This window comes from Candoia aspera, chromosome 5 (assembly GCF_035149785.1).
Source record: "Candoia aspera isolate rCanAsp1 chromosome 5, rCanAsp1.hap2, whole genome shotgun sequence".
NCBI classification, from domain to species: domain Eukaryota; kingdom Metazoa; phylum Chordata; class Lepidosauria; order Squamata; family Boidae; genus Candoia; species Candoia aspera.
In genome coordinates this window covers 38941630-38961403 of record NC_086157.1, presented here as the reverse complement: position 1 = coordinate 38961403, position 19774 = coordinate 38941630, and the positions used below count along the sequence as shown (strand labels likewise).

Genomic DNA, 19774 nt, shown 5'->3' with positions numbered 1-19774 from the left:
AAGCTATGTTTTAACTGTTCCTATTAACTTCTGTTATACAATGAATAGTCTATTTGCAATCTACAATGTATTTACTGATGTATGTTGCTTTGTGCTTTAAAATTATTCTGTTTAGCCCTTGTGATCGTCCTCGAGTAATTGAATCTTTACGTGGCATAGAAGTTGTTGATATTGCAGCTGGTGGAGCACACAGTGCATGTATTACTGCTGCAGGAGATCTTTATACATGGGGCAAGGGAAGATATGGACGTCTTGGTCATGGGGACAGTGAGGATCAGTTGAAACCCAAGCTGGTAAGATGGTGTTCAAGTTGCACATTTCAACTACCTTTTTTAACTGAAAAAGCATTTATAAATACAACTTATAGTATGTTACCTCATTATGCCAAATTTTATGCTAACTTTGGAGCAGGCCCCAAAAGATTTAAGGGAAGTTAACAAACAAACAACTTTGTACCTCCTATTTTGCCAGACTTATTTTTGGAGGATTCATTCATTCATTCATTCATTCATTCATTCATTCATTCATTCATTCAGCTGCCCATCTTAAACAACAACAATAATTTTAAAAATATACATAAAAACACCAAACATACAGCCATTCTAAAACCGCTATTAAAAACCCAATTAAGTATAAAACAAAATCACATTCAGCAGGTAGGTGTGATTAGTACAACAGATTCAATACAATACAATATGAATGAAGTGTGCCCATTGTCAATGCAATCTATAGATAATTTTGTAGCTATTAACATTGAATAATAATTCATATTAAAAACTGTATTAGGACAGTTGTGGCAAGTGTAAAAAAGTCAGTGCAATCAGCAGTATTTAACTTCTGTTTCAGATTATCATGTTGATCTTTTACTTTATTAAGCTTATCTTGTAAAAACGAACATCATGTATTTATTTATTAAATTTCTCTGCTGCCCATCTCACACACGACGACTGGGTGGCTTACAAATAATAAAAATAGCAAATCACTAAAACAGTTCAATATAAATACATAAAAATACAAATACAAGATATCAAATATCAAATGTAGAATATAAAATATAGAATTCAAGATGGGAAGCTCTTAACCTTGGTGCCCTCACGGGGCCAACCACCCCCGTGAATAGCTGTCACCCCTCCCATCCCAGGCCAGGTGGCATAGCCAAGTTTTTACTCCCTTCTGAAAGGCTGGGAGAGTTGGGGGCCTGTCTTACCCCCGGGGGTAGCTTGTTCCAAAGGGCGGGGGCCACAGCAGAGAAGGCCCTCTTCCTGGACCCTGCCTGTCAGCAGTCCCTCCTGGACAGGGTCCGTAACATGCCCTCTATGCCTGACCAGGTGGGATGGGTCGATGTAACGGGGGTTACATTTTAAAATGTTGCTTGAATTTCAATTCAATTCAATTCATTTTTTAATTTTTCCTTTTTATTTCATTTTACCAGAAAATTGTAAAACCATAAAACACAACAGTGGAACATGCATGCAAATCAAAGTACAAGCACATATTAATTCAATGAAATGAATACCACATCTAAAAGTTACTCTAATATGCCGTATGTTCCTGTTTCATGAAATGCATGCAAATGCTCAAACTTTTCAGAACAGTGTGTAATATGATTCCTCAATGTAACGTCATACCACTGAAGAGAAGACCTACATGAGTGTGTGTTATTCTACTAATTAACTTTTTAAAGCTCTCATCATTTGAGATTTGTTAACAAATTGCCTGTTTTGCAGGTTGAAGCACTCCAGGGCTACCGTGTGATTGACATAGCCTGTGGCAGTGGAGATGCACAGACACTCTGTCTGACAGATGATGACACTGTCTGGTCCTGGGGAGATGGAGACTATGGAAAGCTTGGGAGAGGTGGGAGTGATGGCTGCAAAGTGCCAATGAAGGTACTTCACACATACTTTAGAAAAATGTGAAAAAATGTGTCTCATTTTTCTGTACTTTAAAAATATTTAGCCTTATCAATTGGATTTAGGAATAATGTTGAATGACATGAGCTTCATTTGTAGAGCTGAACCATTCTTTTTGCTCAATTTTCAAAAATTACACAGATTTGAATGAATGTACCATACAGTTACTAAAGTGGACTATAACTATAAACATATGGTTGCTGTATAACTTGCTAGGTATAAGCAAACATTAAGGTATCATAAATGCAAAGTCAAGCAAGTGTCTTAAAAACTTGAATATATTATATAGTTAAGTTTGATTGTTCCATTGGCCTAGTTACCAGGATGTTTAGCTTCATTTTTTTTAATGTATGATCGAGAGTCCAAGAAGGGTTAATTCTTATTTTCATCAAGAAAACAACTGTATTCAAATCTGTTTATTTCAATAATTTCTCAGACTTAACAAATGTATTTCAAACTAGTTTGAAGAAAATCCAACAAGTTATAGAAGATTGTAGAAGATTCTGCCTTCTCCTGTGATTGGAAATGTTGGTCCCTTTGGCTTGTACTTTTGTTTTTGGAAATTTAAATCAATATTTAAAAAGCAGGAAAAGTTTTCAGATTCCTTTCTACTCTACCTGTCATGCTGTGTCACCTCCAGCTAGTGTACAATGTTAAAATCCAATAACATTATGAAGTAATCATGGAAATATCTTAATATGTAAAAACCATTAGCCATAAATAATTGAGCAGCACCATTGTGAGGTGATATGAGTCAGATGCAAAAGTCATTAAAAAAGTATTTGAAATATTTGAAAAGATGAGTGAATGGTTTACATTTAGGAGGATGGTATTCCACACAGCAGGTGCCATAACAGAAATGCCCTCTTCCTTGGTGATCTCAAACATGAATATGCAGAAGATGTGACCCATATCTTTTGATGATAACAGCAGTTGATCAGATCTGTATGGATGAAGGCATTCTCTTAGAAACAAATATAACCATCTTTTCTGAATTTTCAAGGCTCTTTTTAACAATTGTTTTACTCTTTGTGAGACTGTACTATATGGCTGTCATCTGCTTTCATGGGGATGAAAGCAACATGCACCAATATATTGTTGGTTCCTATGTGGCTTTCTTTTTTTTTTTCAGATTATATTTGCCTGGGAGAATGGGTTGTAGCTTGATTAAGCAGTAGATGCTAAAAAAGAATGAGATCAGAATATTTTAAATTATTTCTTTAAATAATGAAAGTTGGATTTACTAAGTATCTTTTTATTTAGAGCAGAGCTTTGCTTTTAAGATACCTCAACATGCTGCATGTTCTGGAGTTACCTTCTTTGTTGAGCTGCTTTCAAACTTTTTTTTCCTAGATTGATTCTCTCACAGGTGTTGGAGTAGTTAAAGTAGAATGTGGCTCACAATTTTCTGTGGCCCTGACCAAATCTGGAGCAGTGTATACCTGGTAAGTGCATTTATTCTTACAAAAAATGTAGTACAACTCTTAGTGATTTATCTTCTTTTGAACAAAACATAATCAGGGCAGGCTGTTACAAAGAGATGTAAGGTGTCACTTTAGCAACATAGTCATGTTTCTTTAATGAATCTAGGAAGATCAGGTCTATCTTTCTAGCATATGCTTTTTTAAATATGGGGAATAGAATTATATCAAAATCTATATTCTCCTAATTTACCTAAGTCACTCCTGTATAACTAGGAACAATTAAAGAAAAAAATGGATGTGTTAATTGTAAAATATGTTTTGGATTTAGGGGCAAAGGCGATTACCATCGGTTAGGTCATGGATCAGATGACCATGTTCGGAGACCTCGACAAGTCCAGGGTTTACAGGGAAAGAAAGTTATTGCCATAGCAACAGGCTCTTTACACTGTGTGTGTTGTACTGAAGATGGTACGTGGAATAACTTGCTTCCTTTAAAAACAAAAGAACAGCTTTAAACTTCGAAGTGAACACATTATAGAAGCCTGTTATGTCATCCATGGTCTTTTGATATACTGTGTTTCAAACCCCAGTAGCCTTCAGTTTTTTGAAATATGTCCTTTCAATATTTCTGAAGAAAATCTTCCAAAATTATCTTTGTCCTTTGTTCAATTTGTGCAGAACAGGACAAAGTGGTAAACTTTTAAAAGATATCTATGTGGTATAATTTGCATTGCACATGTAAGTCTTTGTTCTACCCAAGGCTGAATGGCCTCAGCCAAAGGCTGTAATGAAGCAATAGAATCAGCATGTAGCAGTCAGTAAACTGGAAATTTCACAACAGAACTTAGAAAATAAATTAGAAGTGTAGGTGATAGTATAATTCAAACTTCAGGATTTTAGAAGATAATAATAGACTATTATCCTGAATATTCAGGATATTCAAAAGCAAGAGTTGTGACAATTGGCTTCAGCAAATGAATGTATGTAATTATCCCAGAAATATTAATAGCTTAACTTTCCTGGGCCTCCCCTCCTCTCCCCAATTATAATTCAGGTTCAGGAATCCAGGCCCTGCTTTTCCTTTGTGCTTAATGTAGAGGCTGTGCCTTTGACTTTTAACAAGCATATATTTTCAGTCTCAAGCATTTAGAGAATATTTCTTCCTCCAAGTCAATCAGCCAGAGTTGGAAGCTTCTCTTATATCATCAGCTGTTCTCCGAGAGGTGACAGTTCCTTAATTTGATTCCTTAATTTGAATTAAAGGAAATGCCCATGTCTGCTGAGATGGCTGAAACAGTATCCTCTACCTGTAATATTAATACATGTTATATATATTGTATTAAATGTTTTAATTGTTGTGGACCAATTACTCCTTCTTCTCATTAGTAGGCATTATTGTTGAAATCTGTGTTTTTGAAATAACTGTAACATTTCTAAGCAATTATTGTAATTGATTGATTTGCTTGAGGTGGTAAAATAATAACTTTGAATTGTACAGGTGAAGTCTGTACCTGGGGAGATAATGATGAAGGGCAGCTTGGAGATGGGACAACTAATGCCATCCAAAGGCCACGTCTGGTTGCAGCACTTCAGGGTAAAAAGATCAACAGAGTAGCTTGTGGTTCAGCTCATACTTTAGCCTGGTCTACTAGTAAGCCTGCTAATGCAGGCAAGCTCCCTTCCCAGGTAAAATTGTTTCTTTTAACTCATGTTTTTAATCTGTTGGTAAACTGTAAAATCAGAATATAGTAGCCACTAGTGTGGAACGATTGCTTTTCTCTTTTTCTCTGTGTGTGTCATCCTACAGCTTGTTAGGCTTGGGGCCAAAAGGAATGATTTGATGATAAAGATAATATTGTTTGTTCAGACTCCTTATGAAATTTATTAACTTTTAAAAATCTTGATTGCTTGAATTCTTTCCTCCCCTTCTTTATCTGCTGTCTCCATGCCATTTTGGTGTGAATTGCATGGCTAAAGGTAGCAAATGGCAAACTGCATTTTTAATGGGTTTAATCACAGAAAACTGTGTATTATTATTATTATTATTATTATTATTATTATTATTTTAAATTTACAGTATTGGCCGCCCAACTCTGGTCAGCTCACAAAACTAAAAAAACATAAAAACAGCTAAAGATATAGATAATGGATTTGGCTACACGATATCACTGAGGGGAAATGGGGTCATGGAAAGGGAGGAAGTACTTCACTGATTGGCAGAACATGTATCTAATAGGAAAATGCCACCACGCCACATGATTAAATGTGACTTTGCAGGGACAAATGAAGCTGGGATGCCCAAATTAAGTGGGGAAGGAGTCATGAAAGTGAATTGGCTCTACTTCCTATTACTGCTGAAAATGTAGCAAAACAAAATATGTTTGTTTTTAATGCTTCCAACAAAAATTCATAAAATACAGTGAGTAGTTTGGGGTCAGTTCTCTTCACTGTGTCCTTTGTGCAGCCCTGTGTATGGATCTTGTCCTAACAGTCAGAAATCACGCTGAGACGAGGAGTAGGTCTCTAGTGTTTATTACTGCTACATAAAACAGAATCCTAACACACTGAAGAAGCGTGGGAAAAACCCAGACAGATAAACCCCCAAAGTTAAGGCGGGTCTGATCTGTGTCTCTTTGAATGGCTGCTTAATTCCTCAGTACTACGCATGCGTTTTCCCCCCTAGACAGGGGCCCCTTCCAGCTCGCCATCAGTACTCATGACAGATTGTATATGTACAGATACAGTACATATACTGTACAGTACAATACAATAAAAACTCAAAAGCTCCTTGAAAACATATATAAATAAAGAGTAAGCTGTGTCCCTCCATTAGCCCAATATTTATTTATTTAGTAATTATTCAAATTTAATTATCGCCCATCTCCCCCAAAAGAGGGACTCTGGGCAGTTTACAATAAAATCAAACTCCAATCAGAAATGTTAAAATCTCATAAAACCGGACCCATTACAATTATAAAATGCAATAAATAAATGTAAAATCCAACAAGGTGTAAAATTCCAAGCTGGTGGGAGGGCCTCTAGGGCGCGAGCCACCCCCAAGAATGGTTACCCACTTTCCCGCCCCAGACAAGACGGCAGAACCAAGTCTTCAGGACCTTCCGGAAGGTCAGGAGTGAAGGGGCCTGCCTCACCTCCGGGGGCAAGATGTTCCAAAGTGCAGGGGCCACTACAGAGAAGGCCCGTTTCCTGGACCCCACCAGATGAAATTCTCTTACTGATGGGGTCTGTAGCATGCTGTCTCTGCATGATCGGGTGGGACGGGCCGATGTAATGGGGATGAGACGGTCCCTCAGGTAGCCTGGCCCCATGCCATGTAGGGCTTTAAAGGTGATAACCAACACCTTGAATTTGACCTGGAAGCAAACTGGCACCCAGTGCAGCTTGTGCAGCAAAGGTGTTATATGTGCCGACTTAGGGGCACCAAAAATGGCCTGCGCGGCTGCATTCTGGACCAGCTGAAGCTTCCGGATACTCTTCAAGGGTAGCCCCATGTGGAGCGCATTGCAGTAGTCTATATGGGAGATGACCAGGGCATGACTGACTGTTTGGAGGGCTTCCTGTTCCAGGAATGGGCGTAACTGGCGCATAACCCAAAGTTGCACAAAGGCCCTCCTGGCCACAACTGCCACCTGCTCTTTGAGCAGGAGTCGTGAGTCCAGGAGAACCCCCAGATTACACACTGAGTCTGTCTGGGGCAGTGCAACCCCATCCAGAACTAAAGATGACAATTTCCCGGATGGCGAGGCGCCATCAGTCCACAGCCACTCCGTCTTACCAGGGTCCAGCTGAAGCCTGTTGTTACCCATCCAGGTCCCCAGAGCCCCCAGGCCCTGAGAAAGGGCAGTCACTGCATCACTTACCTCACCTGGGATGGAGATGTATAATTGAGTATCATCAGCATACTGATGATACCTCATCCCGTGGTGACAGATGATCTTACCCAGTGGTTTCATGTAGATGTTAAATAAGAGAGGAGAGAGAACCGAACCCTGCGGCACCCCACAGTAGAGGGGTCAAGGGTCGGATCTCTCCTCTCCTATCACCACCGATTTGGATCGGCCCTGGAGGAAGGAGGTGAACCAGCACAGAATTACGCCGCCCACCCCAACTCCCTGAGCCGTCCCAAAAGGATACCGTGGTCGATGGTATTGAAAGCCGCTGAGAGGTCAAGGAGAGCAAGGATGGATGCACTGCCTCCATCCCGCTCCCCCCAGAGATCATCCATAAGTGCGACCAATGCAGTTTCTGTCCCATATCCTGGCCTGAAACCTGACTGAAAGGGGTCCAGATAATCCATTCCATCCAGAATCCTCTGGAGTTGCAACGCCACCACCTTCTCAACCACCTTCCCCAAAAAGGGGAGGTGGGAGACTACATGAAAATTGTCCAGCACAGTTGGGTCCAGCAATGGCTTCTTGAGGAGGGGGTGCACCAGTGCCTCCTTAAAGGCCACCGGGAACAACCCCTCATTCAAGGACGTATTTACCATTGCTTGGACCCAACCACACGTCACCTCCCGAGCTGCCTTCACCAGCCAGGAGGGGCATGGATCTAACTGTGGTGGCATTCACAAACTGGAGGATCCTGTCCACTTCCTCGGGTTCAAGAGGATCAAACTGCTTCCAGATAACAAGGCTAAAACTTTCCCTCGGCATCTCCTCAGACTCTGCCTCATGCATGGAGTCCAACTTGGAACAGATCTGAGTGTTTTTATCCTGCAGATGCTCAGAAAACTCTTCCGCATGGCCCTGTAGGTGGGTCACTGGGCCCACCTTCCCCAAAAGGGTACGTGTGATCTTAAACCAGGCCGTTGGACGGTAATCTGCGGATGCAATAAGAGCGGAGAAATACTGCCATTTTGCCGCTCTTACTGCCACGAGGTAGGCCTTAATAGTGGCTCTAGCTTGTGTTTGGTCAGATTCAGTCTTTGTCTTCCTCCAGCGGTGCTCTAGGCGTCTCTTACGCCTCTTCAAAACCCTCAGCTCCTCCATGAACCACGGGGAGTGTCGGGTTGGATGAGGCAAGAGGCACGATCCTGTCCAAGGCCCTGGCCACCTCCCTATTCCAGGCAGCAGCCAGGGCCTCTGCTGGACCATGCAGCAGATCCTCGGGTATAACCCCCAGCTCCCTCTGAAACCTCACTGGGTCCATCAGTCACCGGGGGCGGATCAATCGAACGGGTCCTGCGTTCCTGCGGAGGGGGGTGGCATAAGAGAATCTCAGGGCCACCAGGGTGTGATCTGACCATGACAATATACCTTCTTATAGCTAACAAAACAGGAAGACTTGTTTAGTAATAAAGCAGAAAACCACTGAAGAAAATAATATTTTGTTGCAGCAATCTTAAATACCTTGAATATAAGGAGTGGATTCTGGGTAGTGGGTTGTTGAATGTAAGGATGGTTCCCTCATTTTACATACTGTGCATTTATCCAGTGAGCTGATGGGAGCTCTTTTGTGTACCTAATTAGAAATTCTTTGTTTTGCTGTACCTTATGTAAAGGTATAGAAATACCATACAACACATAAAGGCAATATATAATACTCAGTAGATAAGGTGCCTAATTAGCTGACCTTTCCGTCTTACATTATCTTACATGACAGATCACTCATACAGTGCACATGAAAATCTAATTATGTGAATTTCGTAGGTTCCTATGGAATACAATCATCTACAGGAAATTCCTATCATTGCCTTAAGAAACAGATTGCTGTTACTGCATCACATCTCTGAACTCTTTTGTCCTTGTATTCCCATGTTTGATCTTGAGGGACGCCTTGATGAGACTGGCCAGGGTCCCTCAGTGGGGTTTGATGCATTACGAGGAATTTTGATATCGCAAGGAAAGGCATGTATCTCAAAACATTCTACTAATAATTACTTATTAGTTACTGTCATAATGTTTGAAGTGTGCACATTGTTAAAATCTCATCCAAGGTATAAGATTTATAGTATATGAGGATCATGGCATAGATACATGAAATTCACGTATGAATTACTAATAAGGCTTCTATTAATGTATTTCTGCTAATATAAGACTTCGTATTTTAAGTGAAAAGTGAATAATGTCAAGTATTCAAGCAAAAATTATATTTTATGTTTTAAACGTAGAGTTATGTTCCAAATCTCTTATTTTCTCTTTTTAGGAGGCAGCTTTCAGAAAGGTTGTACAAGCAACTATGGTGAGAGATCGTCAGCATGGGCCAGTTGTAGAACTCAACAGAATACAAGTAAGAATGTTATAACATGACTGTGTTGAATGTGAGATTTCTGTGTTTCTTGTGTTTGAAGTTGAAGGCTAGAAAATCGGAAGGACCACTTGTAGTACTGTTATTTTTTTTTCTGATGGCTAGCTGCTGATTGATTTTCTACTTTTAAAAGCTTGGTGTTATTTGATAGGTAAGAAATAAGACATTTTACTAGCCATGAGACATCTGTGAAGTTTTTGTGGTTCTGTGGTAGATAAAGGTATATGTAAATAAAACATTAATCTAAAAAGGTCCAATCTGCTTTGGTGAAACCATTCACAGTTGTGTGGACTATATGCATACAGCTGCACTCTGATCGGCATGTGTAATTCTGATCTACTATACATAGGTTCTGTGAATGGAAGGAGTTTCCATTCCTTCCCACTCTCCCTGCATCCACACGTTCCTCGTCAAAAGCCTTTCTGGAAGAAGACAGGGCTATCCTGAACAATGTGGAACAGATGCTGGGCATGACAGCTGAGAGAGGAAAGAACTCAGCTGAGCAGAGCCCGGCTTAATTCTGAGCGATTCTTTTCCTGATGACTGTCGTGTTTAAGCTTTCCAGAAAGGCTTTTTGGGAACACAAACAGCTGCTAGTAGAAACAAGGCATGGACACTTTTCTTTTTGTTATATTAATAACCATGACACTGATGAAGAGAGAGCAAATACATATTTATGCTAACTCAGATTGTTAAGACCTCACTAAGACACTGTGAGGTCTTTGTTGCCTGTATGTCAGAATCTAGAGAAGGCTCAAATCACAAAAACATGACACCTCTCTACACAGAACATCTCACATTGTTATTGTTTTCCTCATCTTTACTTCTATAACTTCTTGTTGTTCAGAAACCCTTCAGGCATCATTAAAGTTCAGGAAATAGGCATCACATGTGGTCACTTCATAGAGGAAGTGGTTATCATAAAAATGTCAGTGACGTGAACACATCTAATGTCAGGCCTTAGGCCAGATGTATGTTTTCAGGAGAAATTTCTTCAGAGGCTGAATATACTACTGTGTATTGTTTTATTTCATTGAACAAAACACATGAAAGACATTGCATGGGTGTTTTGGAATAATAGGGAGCATATTACTTTATCTCGTCAAAGAAAAATCAGTGTTAAGAGTGGGGGGGAGTAAGTATAGAACAGATTTAGAACTGCGTCACTAACTTTCAAGTACATCGTCTTTTTCTCTCACATTCATCCAGTTTTGTGTATGTGCCTGCAAAAACAGCTGCTGAAACGTGCTACCAGGACCATTCATTTGAATGTGTGTTTTTGCATTACCAATACGTTGTAAGCTTTTAAGTTTGCTAGAATTAGATTTTCTAATTTGGGTTACTTCTGTTTTGCGATCAGGTCAAGCGATCTAGAAGCAAAGGAGGATTGGCTGGTCCTGATGGCACAAAATCTGTGTTTGGACAGATGTGTGCTAAAATGAGCTCATTTAGTCCAGATAGTCTTCTTCTACCTCATCGTGTTTGGAAAGTCAAGTTTGTTGGTAGTATTTTTTTTCCACTTAATCTAATTTTACAGTACCTTCCCTTTTCTCTCACATAATATATATTACAATAAGTACTAAAAATTAGAAATGCCAGCCATAATTTTTCCTTGGTATTAAATGTTGTCAACTGGTTCTCAACCCAGATTGATTGTACTCTTGTCATTCTCAATCAGAAAGCTACTTTGGCTAAAAAAAATAGTTATAGAAATGTTGCTTGCTGGATATTTTTTTCCTTGACATTTTCTTTTACATACATGTAAATAAACATTTATGAAATTTAAAATAAATAGGTAGAACCTTAAGAGGGATTAAGGGAAGATATGTTGTATTTAATGGACCATATTGAGGGAGTTCAATTGGCTGTTACTGTGGTACATTTACGGATCAAGCATGTTTTTAAAGACCAATAAATGTTTTGAAATATGTTTTCTATTATGCCTGGAATTAAACAAATGGCAAAATGAATGCATTCAGCAAGTATTCCTTTTCACTGCATTTAATGTTTATTACAAAAATGGCTTAAGTAGCTTTAAACTACTAATACAGCAGTTCCAGAAAGTCATTTTTTCTTTCTCTTAGGGGAATCTGTGGATGACTGTGGTGGGGGCTACAGTGAATCAATAGCAGAAATGTGTGAAGAACTTCAGAATGGACTGACTCCACTTCTCATAGTGACTCCTAATGGAAGGGATGAATCAGGAGCAAACAGAGACTGCTTTCTCCTAAACCCTGCAGCAAAGTCTTTGTTGCACATGAACATGTTTCGCTTCCTAGGTAAATTGTGCTGTCGCGTTTCTTAAACTTTGGGCAAAGCTTTGATCGTACAATATATGTAACAGTTTTCCTCCCCCTCCTTTTTTTGATTACCTAGGAGTTATGCTGGGGATAGGTATTCGGACTGGGAGTCCCTTGAGCCTTAATCTGGCAGAACCTGTATGGAAACAGTTGGCAGGAATGAACTTAACAATTGCTGATCTCAGTGAGGCAAGAAAAAGCTTATGTTCATTTATATAATCTTATTAGAGTAAGATCTTACCTGGTTATGGTCACATCCTACTACTGATAGAAGGCCATGCTTTTTGTATTAGACATAGTACATGTTTTGTATTTGGCTAGGTAAAATGTTGCTTTCCATCTGTGGTGAGGGATAAGAGGATAAAACAAAAGAGAGGAAGCATCTGTATGTGGGAGTCAAAGGCACACTTTCTTCTTAAAGCGAATGGACAAATGTTGGCCTGACTGATAACAACACAACCCTAAGCTTGCTTAGTGGAAAATACACTTTCAAATTTTAGGGAAGTAAATGGGCTATAAGTATGTCCACCCAGACAGAAAACAGTAATCCAGCCTATATCTGGATCATAGGAGGAGATTAAAGCCTTTCCCCCATCACCTAAGGCAGCTGATTGTTGTCAGGATTATTGGCAGAGTAAGACTTTAATTTCTCTCCCAAGAATAGGAGTTTATCTCTATGTGTGCATCTCTGTGTCTGAGAAAACGAAACAGACTGCTTATGTGTCATGGCTCCCACCCACCAGTCTCACACATTTGTACAGTCCTCTAAGGGCTGTTCCCAAAACATTACCAGCCCTGCTATAATTCAGTATACTCTTAGTGGTTAGTTTATTTATTTATTTTTTATGTCCACCCTACCTCAGGGCTCCAGAGAAACCTTAATCTACCTGATTTGAATAGTCAAAATCAAGTATTTCTGCTGATGGTTCTAGTATTAGATCTTTCTGCATAAATGGACAAACAAGCAAACTGATACTGTATGGAAAATACTTAATTTGGGAAACATTAGCTTGCTACTTCCTTTCCTCAAGTATATTCATTCTCCTGTTTATCACACTTTCCAAAAATTAGATGATAGCTTCCCCAAGCTTGAAAATGGGTTTTGGAGTATTTATATTAATTCTTCCATAGCTACTTGACATTCCCTGTTCTAATTGTTCCTAAGAGTTTAGAATCCTAAATGTTTCATAAATGGATCTCCAGTTAGCATATGCCAGTATCTCTAACTTTAAGCATGTGTTCATATTTGCTTGCAGGATCATAATGTGAATTAATGAATTAGCCATATAATTTACTAATTGGATGTATGAACATTCTGTGGAAAAGGCTTCACTTAGTTCTGTTTTATATTTGAAAGGTTGATAAGGATTTTATTCCTGGACTTATGTACATCCGAGACAATGAAGCTACCTCAGAAGAATTTGAAGCCATGAGCCTGCCGTTTACAGTGCCAAATGCCAGTGGCCAAGATATTCAACTCAGTTCCAAATATACCCATATTACGCTGGATAATCGAACAGAATATGTGAGACTTGCAATAAACTACAGGTTTGTAAAATAGTTAAATTTATGGTAAAACCTTTGTGATAAGTGGCCCTATACTGTTGAATTTGTGCATTGGTATCTGTTGGTGTTGAGATGAAATCAAGCAGAGAAAACAGAGAGTGTGACCCAGAAAATGATAGGATGATTATAGTTCAGTTTATTTGAAATAACTGAAAAACTCAGTACTGCTTTGTATTGTCTTCAGTATCAGTGATCTTTGATCAGTGATCAGTGATCAAGAGCGTATTATAGAAGATATATAAATACCTCTTCCTGTCTTCCCATATGATTATGAAGCAATGCAATTCCCCTTACTGACAAATATACAGTGGTTTTTTTTTTTTGGCAGATTACATGAATTTGATGAACAAGTGGCTGCTGTTCGAGAAGGGATGGCCCGGGTTGTCCCTGTTCCTCTTCTTTCACTTTTCACAGGATATGAACTGGAAACAATGGTCTGTATATACAGTTGTTGTTGGCCAACTTAATAAAAATCAGAACTTATATTTGTACTTAAAAGGTTTATAACTACTCATAATAGAAGCATTACAGTAGGCTATGCCTCATTACTTGCTAAAGGTTAGGTTTAGCTGAGTTACATAACTGAACAATGCAAAAGAAGACAGCTACTTTGTGCTTTAAAAATATTTAAACTGTAAATTTACAATTTGAACTTGTATGTGAAACCACATTTAGCTCTGTATAATAGGAAGATGTGTGAAAAATTATCACCGGCAGTGATAATGAATAAAAATTTTCTTTGTTTTCTGTCTAGATGTTGGTGGAAGATAGATGTGTATCTGCTGATATTTTTCTTGTTTATTAATAGCAACAATGACTTATCCCCACCTTAAATTGCTCTGTTCAAGTTAGAAAAAAATCTTGGGGGGATCAGTGGATCTTTTGTATAGGAAGACTGTAAACTCTATTCAATCTGAGCTCTGGGGCTCAGGACATTTTATTTTAGATCTCTACTTGGTAGATTTTAGACTCAAATAGAAACCCTTAGATGTAGTAGATTTTGCAATCCTGAAATTTGCCCACCTCTATTCTAGTTGTCCTAGAACCTGTAGAGCCAGGTTCCTCCTCTGCAGCACCTATGTGAACCTTAAAGATAGCCTTTTTTGTTTGATAACAATGAATTTACTGGCAGAGAAAATTAAGAAATTGCTAGAAATAACAGCAATAAAACATGGTTAATGTTTCCCAGTTACTGGGCCTTAAAGTGAAAATTAACATCCAAGGATCAAGAACAATTCAAACATTTTTAGGCTAGATCAGTCTTCTGTAACCTGGATGTCCTCCAGATGTGCAGACTTAAATTTCCAGAATTTTCAGTAGAGGTAGTCCTTGATTAATGACCACAATTGGGACTGGAATCTTGGTTGTTAAGAAAATTGATTGTTAAGTAGATGCCCATGTGACCCCTTTGCTCAACGACTGCAATCCCAGCATTCCCGGTTGCGATCGTTAAGTGATCTCCTGGGTTGTTAAGCGATGGAGTGAAATATTGCAGGGAGGGGAAGTCTTTTGTGGGGCTGCTGGAACAAAGCAGAAATCTTTGGGATTTGAGTTCTATTTCTTCAGCCTGCTGAAGTGTTTCCCCTCTCCCTCCCCTCCCTTCCATTGACTTTTTGGGGTAGCTGGCAGAGAAGATTTTAAATGCTATCACATAATCGTGGCACACTTGGCAACCGGTCATAAATGTGAGCTGGTTGCCAAGCGCCCGAAATAGTCATGTGACTGTGGTGTGTGTGTGTGGTACAACTTTTCATGATGGCCAGAAGTGCTTTACTGGCTGTAAAGCACCCTTTCCAAGGCTGTCGTAACTTTGAATGGTCATTAAGCTACCGGTCATTAAGTGAGGACTACCTGTAATGGCCATGCCTGCTGATAATTCTGGGAATTGGAGTCAACACATCTGGAGGATGCCCATGTTGGGAAAGACTGGGTTCAGTATTTTCCCAGAATACTTCAAACTCTGATATTTAAATTTTGATGGTATCAGACTTACTGGGCCTAATATTTGTTGCCACCTTAGAAAGCAGAAGACTCAAGATCTTTTTTGTCTTCTGCAGGTACACGCCCTGCAAATGGGCACACACCCAGTTATTGGTGGCCATGTATCTATGTGCTTGACCTGATTATTGTGACAGATTCATTTGGATCTGCCACATTCTAAAATGGCCCTGTCATAGTTACGAGCTTCTTACCTAGCTCTGTTGGTTTTTGGAATAGATTCCGATCAGAATTTGACTATGAATCAGATCACTTAAAGTTAAATAGCTCTAAATATATGTCATGAGCCCCTGTAAAACTGCTTCCAAGAAATAAATATATCTTTCCCATTATTCTGACTGTATAGAGATTTGTATTGTTTATGTCATGGAGCTTTCAGTTTAGAGGCCCCTTATTTTATATTATCAAGGTATAAGTGATGGTGTCAGTAGCTCTATTCGTTGGACTGCACTTAGTTACAGGAGCCTAATAAATGAAACTACTACTACAACAATTATGAGATAATTCTTGAACTGCATGTCCCTTCCCTCCCTATATCTCCTTTGATTCTGCTCCCCTATAAACACCAAGGTGCAGTTTCACAGTTATTTCCTTGTTGCTGCTGTGTGAATTCACATTCTCTTCTCTGTCTGTCTCTCACACATGAAACGATGAAAGAGATAACTCCTACTATTTTTTTTAGCTAGCTGTCTTTCAGTTGCCTTTTCTCCTGTTGTTTTCTTGTGCAGAATTATTTTGGGTTCTGGTGGCTAAGTTAAGATGGATTTTTCTGTCCTCTGGTCAGATGATTCCCTGCCCATTTCCAAACATTGGATCTGATTTTTTTAGCTATTGAGAGATAATTAATAACTCACATGAGGGAACAAAGCAAGAGGACATTGGCATATCTGGTTTAATAGGTAAAGAACATCATACAGGTAGTCCTCGACTTACAACCACAATTGGGACTGGAACTTCTGTTGCTAAGCAAGGCAGTTGCTAAGTGACTCACACCCAGTTTTATGACCTTATTTGCTGCGGTTGTGAAGCGAATCTGGCTTCCACCATTGCAGCCTTTCTCAATTTTTTGACCCTGGAGGAACCCTTGAAATATTTTTCAGGCCCTGGGGAACCCCTGCACGTTCAGGCTCAAAGACAGGCCAGAAGTTACAAAATTATTATATTCGTTTCATGGGTAGGCCAGTATATATGCATTAACAGAACAGTGTTTTTAAACTAAAAATAAAGAATGAAACTTACCTCTTTAATGTGAAGTTGCCCGAATTTGAAATAATTTTTTAAATCATGATCTCCCAGGGAACACCTAGTGACCTCTTGCAGAACCCTAGGGTTCCACAGAACCCTGGTTGAGAAACCCTGCCCCATTGACTTTGCTTGTTGAAAGCTGGCTGGGAAGGTTGCAAATGGCGATCATGTGACCCCGAAACGCTGCAACCGTCGTAAGTGCGAGCTGGTTGCCAAGTGCCTGAAATTTGATCACATGTCCACAGGGACGCTGCAACGATCGTTATGTGCGAGGACCGGTCACAAGTCACTTTTCCCAGTGCTGTCATAACTTTGAATGGTCACTAAACAAATGGTTGTAAGTTGACTACCTGTATATCAAAGTGTACCTGAGGATTCAGAAATCTCTAATAGTAGCATTTTTATTAAATTCCTGTTAAGAACTGTTTTTCACACTTTAATGAGAATAAAAGCTAAACTAAGTTTCTGTTTTTCCCCCCTTCAGGTGTGTGGAAGTCCAGATATCCCTCTCCACCTTTTGAAGTCTGTGGCTACTTACAAAGGGATCGAACCCAGTGCTTCTCTCATTCAGTGGTTCTGGGAGGTGATGGAATCCTTCTCCAACACAGAACGGTCTCTGTTTTTGCGCTTTGTATGGGGCAGGACCAGGCTTCCCAGAACAATTGCTGATTTCAGAGGCAGGGACTTTGTCATCCAGGTAAGACTTGGAGAGCTTCAGGAGAGCAAAGTCCACCTATCTCATGCAATGTAAGAAATGTTTATATATGTATGGAGCAGTGTTTCTCAACCTTGGCAACTTTAGATGTTGGCTGGGGAATTCTGGGAGTTGAAGTCCACACAGCTTAAAGTTGCCAAGGTTCAGAAACACTGGTATGGAGTATTCAAAGAAAACAGGAAGTTCACAACTAAATGCTTGCTTGTTCTTGTTAGGTGTTTCTCTGAATATTTCCATTTCTTGATTTTTTTCTTGCCATGATTTTCTCCTATGTTGTTTCTTGGATGCAACCAATATGGTTCCCAAAGTAATGCCCAGTATATTATTTGTGACTGATGGACAGAAAGATTTTTCTTGATCCTGTGATTATTCTGCTGAATAGCGATGTACTTCAAATGAGAAACAGTTGCCTCTTTTCAGGTAGATTAAAAAAACCCTTAATGATGGTATTTTTATTTTAATGTTAATGGCTTAAATCAGTCTATAACAAATTGTGAGGTAGTTTGGGTAAGAAAAGATTAATAGTCTTCAACAAGAAACTTGCGTGAAATGTTCGATGGATTTTTAAGGAAGACAGTAAAACTTTGATTTTACAGACAGCCATTCAGCAGACTTTAGATGCAACAAACAAAATTTTAGATCAGGCTTCACCCCCAAACAACAGACAAGGTTCTTTGTTTCCAAAGAAGTCCTGACAATTGAAGTAATTAGCATAATTGATGTCATTTGTGTAATTAGGTAAATGGCATAAATTGCCACAAATTATGTTAGTTACCTCAATTATGTTGATTTGAATTTGATGGATATTTGGTTTGACGTCTCTTCCCCGCAATTCATGCATAAAAGTGAGATTTTACTGTAGAACACATTGGTGGCATTCCAGTGGCACAGGTCACTTCTTCTTCCAGCACTAACCATAACAACCCATTGGTCAGTTCAAGCGGGTTCTTGGTATGTAATTAGTTGCAACAAGCACTAGCAGAAAATGTGCAAAATGCTTAACTAAAGCTTGCATGGCTGATGGCATAGCAGAACATCTTAACAATCTCCCTTGCACAGTGTTTCTTCCATTAGATTACTTTTACATGTATAGCAACTTCAGAAACCACTTCAAAATTAGTTGCTATTTGACTTGAAAGAAAGCAAAAGAAGGTGATAGCTACCTTCTGCAACCCTTTCCTAGGAGCAAGACCCTGGCCCTCTTGGACTCCCACATTTTTTTCAATAAGCATGGATAGGTTTTGAATTTTGTATTATGTTTTTGAATTTTGTATTATGTTGTGCTATATAAATGGCATTCGGTGAAATTGTTGTAATTTTTTTTTTCTCACAGGTTCTGGATAAATACAATCCTCCAGACCATTTTCTTCCTGAGTCATACACATGTTTTTTTCTGCTGAAGCTTCCTAGGTATTCTTGCAAACAGGTGCTAGAAGAAAAACTAAAGTATGCCATCCATTTCTGTAAATCTATAGACACAGATGACTATGCTCGGATAGCACTGGGAGAGCCAACTGCTGATGATAGCAGTGATGATTCTGACAATGAAGATGCTGACTCCTTTGCTTCTGATTCCACACAAGACTATTTAACTGGCCACTGAGAGGGAAGGCCCCTTGCCAGTGACAATGCTGCAGCCCCGGAACAGCGTGCCACAAAGTAGCTTTGATGCAACCGGTCATTTCAAGATCACAGTCCAAAGGCGTGCAACTAGAGAACTACTAATCATTACTAATCAAGGAGATTGTGCTACTCATTATAGGAATAATGGCAGATAATGGAAATAACTTTCTCTAGCATAAGCAGGTGCCGTACATAGGCATTGAACATCTGTTTTGATGGCTGGAGATTCCCTTCACCCCCTTTATGCTGCACTGCAGATAGAACTTGGTGTTTACTGATGTGTTGTACATGTTTATAAAACATTGGTCGTATGGAATTTAAAAAACTGAAATATTTTAAATTGTCAGTGCAATAGATTTTTTTTTCAAATTAAGTGTTGTGTTCTTTGCATCTTCTTGATTGTATATTGGAACTACTGTGCAATTACTGAATAGTATTATAAATATTTCAATTAACTTTAATAGTTGTTTTGGTTATTAAAAACTTTTTTGAACACTCAGTTATCAGTATTCATTATATTGTAGCCAACTAGCTGACTAACTAATAACTAGCCAACATCTCATTAAGTTTACCATCTTCCAATGTCATGTCATCTCCCATTTTCCCTCTCTCTCTGAATAAAAGGACTCTTAATGTGAGATATAAAATCATCATTATGCCATGACCATGCCAAATTATAGTTTCTCTCTAAATAAAACAGCCATCACTACCCAGTAACAG

At 39.1% G+C, this 19774-nt stretch overlaps 1 protein-coding gene across 1 annotated transcript in view; it reads left to right on the top strand.

The window, feature by feature from the left end:
- Positions 1–19553, top strand: part of HERC2 (HECT and RLD domain containing E3 ubiquitin protein ligase 2) — a 105067-nt gene extending 85514 nt beyond the window's left edge. The window contains exons 79-92 of the mRNA XM_063305010.1: positions 116–293; positions 1728–1889; positions 3267–3358; positions 3666–3805; positions 4836–5023; positions 9010–9207; positions 9506–9589; positions 10968–11109; positions 11692–11886; positions 11984–12096; positions 13265–13455; positions 13802–13907; positions 17201–17413; positions 18765–19553. Coding sequence (XP_063161080.1) covers positions 116–293; positions 1728–1889; positions 3267–3358; positions 3666–3805; positions 4836–5023; positions 9010–9207; positions 9506–9589; positions 10968–11109; positions 11692–11886; positions 11984–12096; positions 13265–13455; positions 13802–13907; positions 17201–17413; positions 18765–19034 — 2272 coding nt within the window. The 3' untranslated portion in view covers positions 19035–19553. The remainder of the gene's footprint in view (positions 1–115; positions 294–1727; positions 1890–3266; positions 3359–3665; positions 3806–4835; positions 5024–9009; positions 9208–9505; positions 9590–10967; positions 11110–11691; positions 11887–11983; positions 12097–13264; positions 13456–13801; positions 13908–17200; positions 17414–18764) is intronic.
- Positions 19554–19774: the final 221 nt, after the last annotated feature.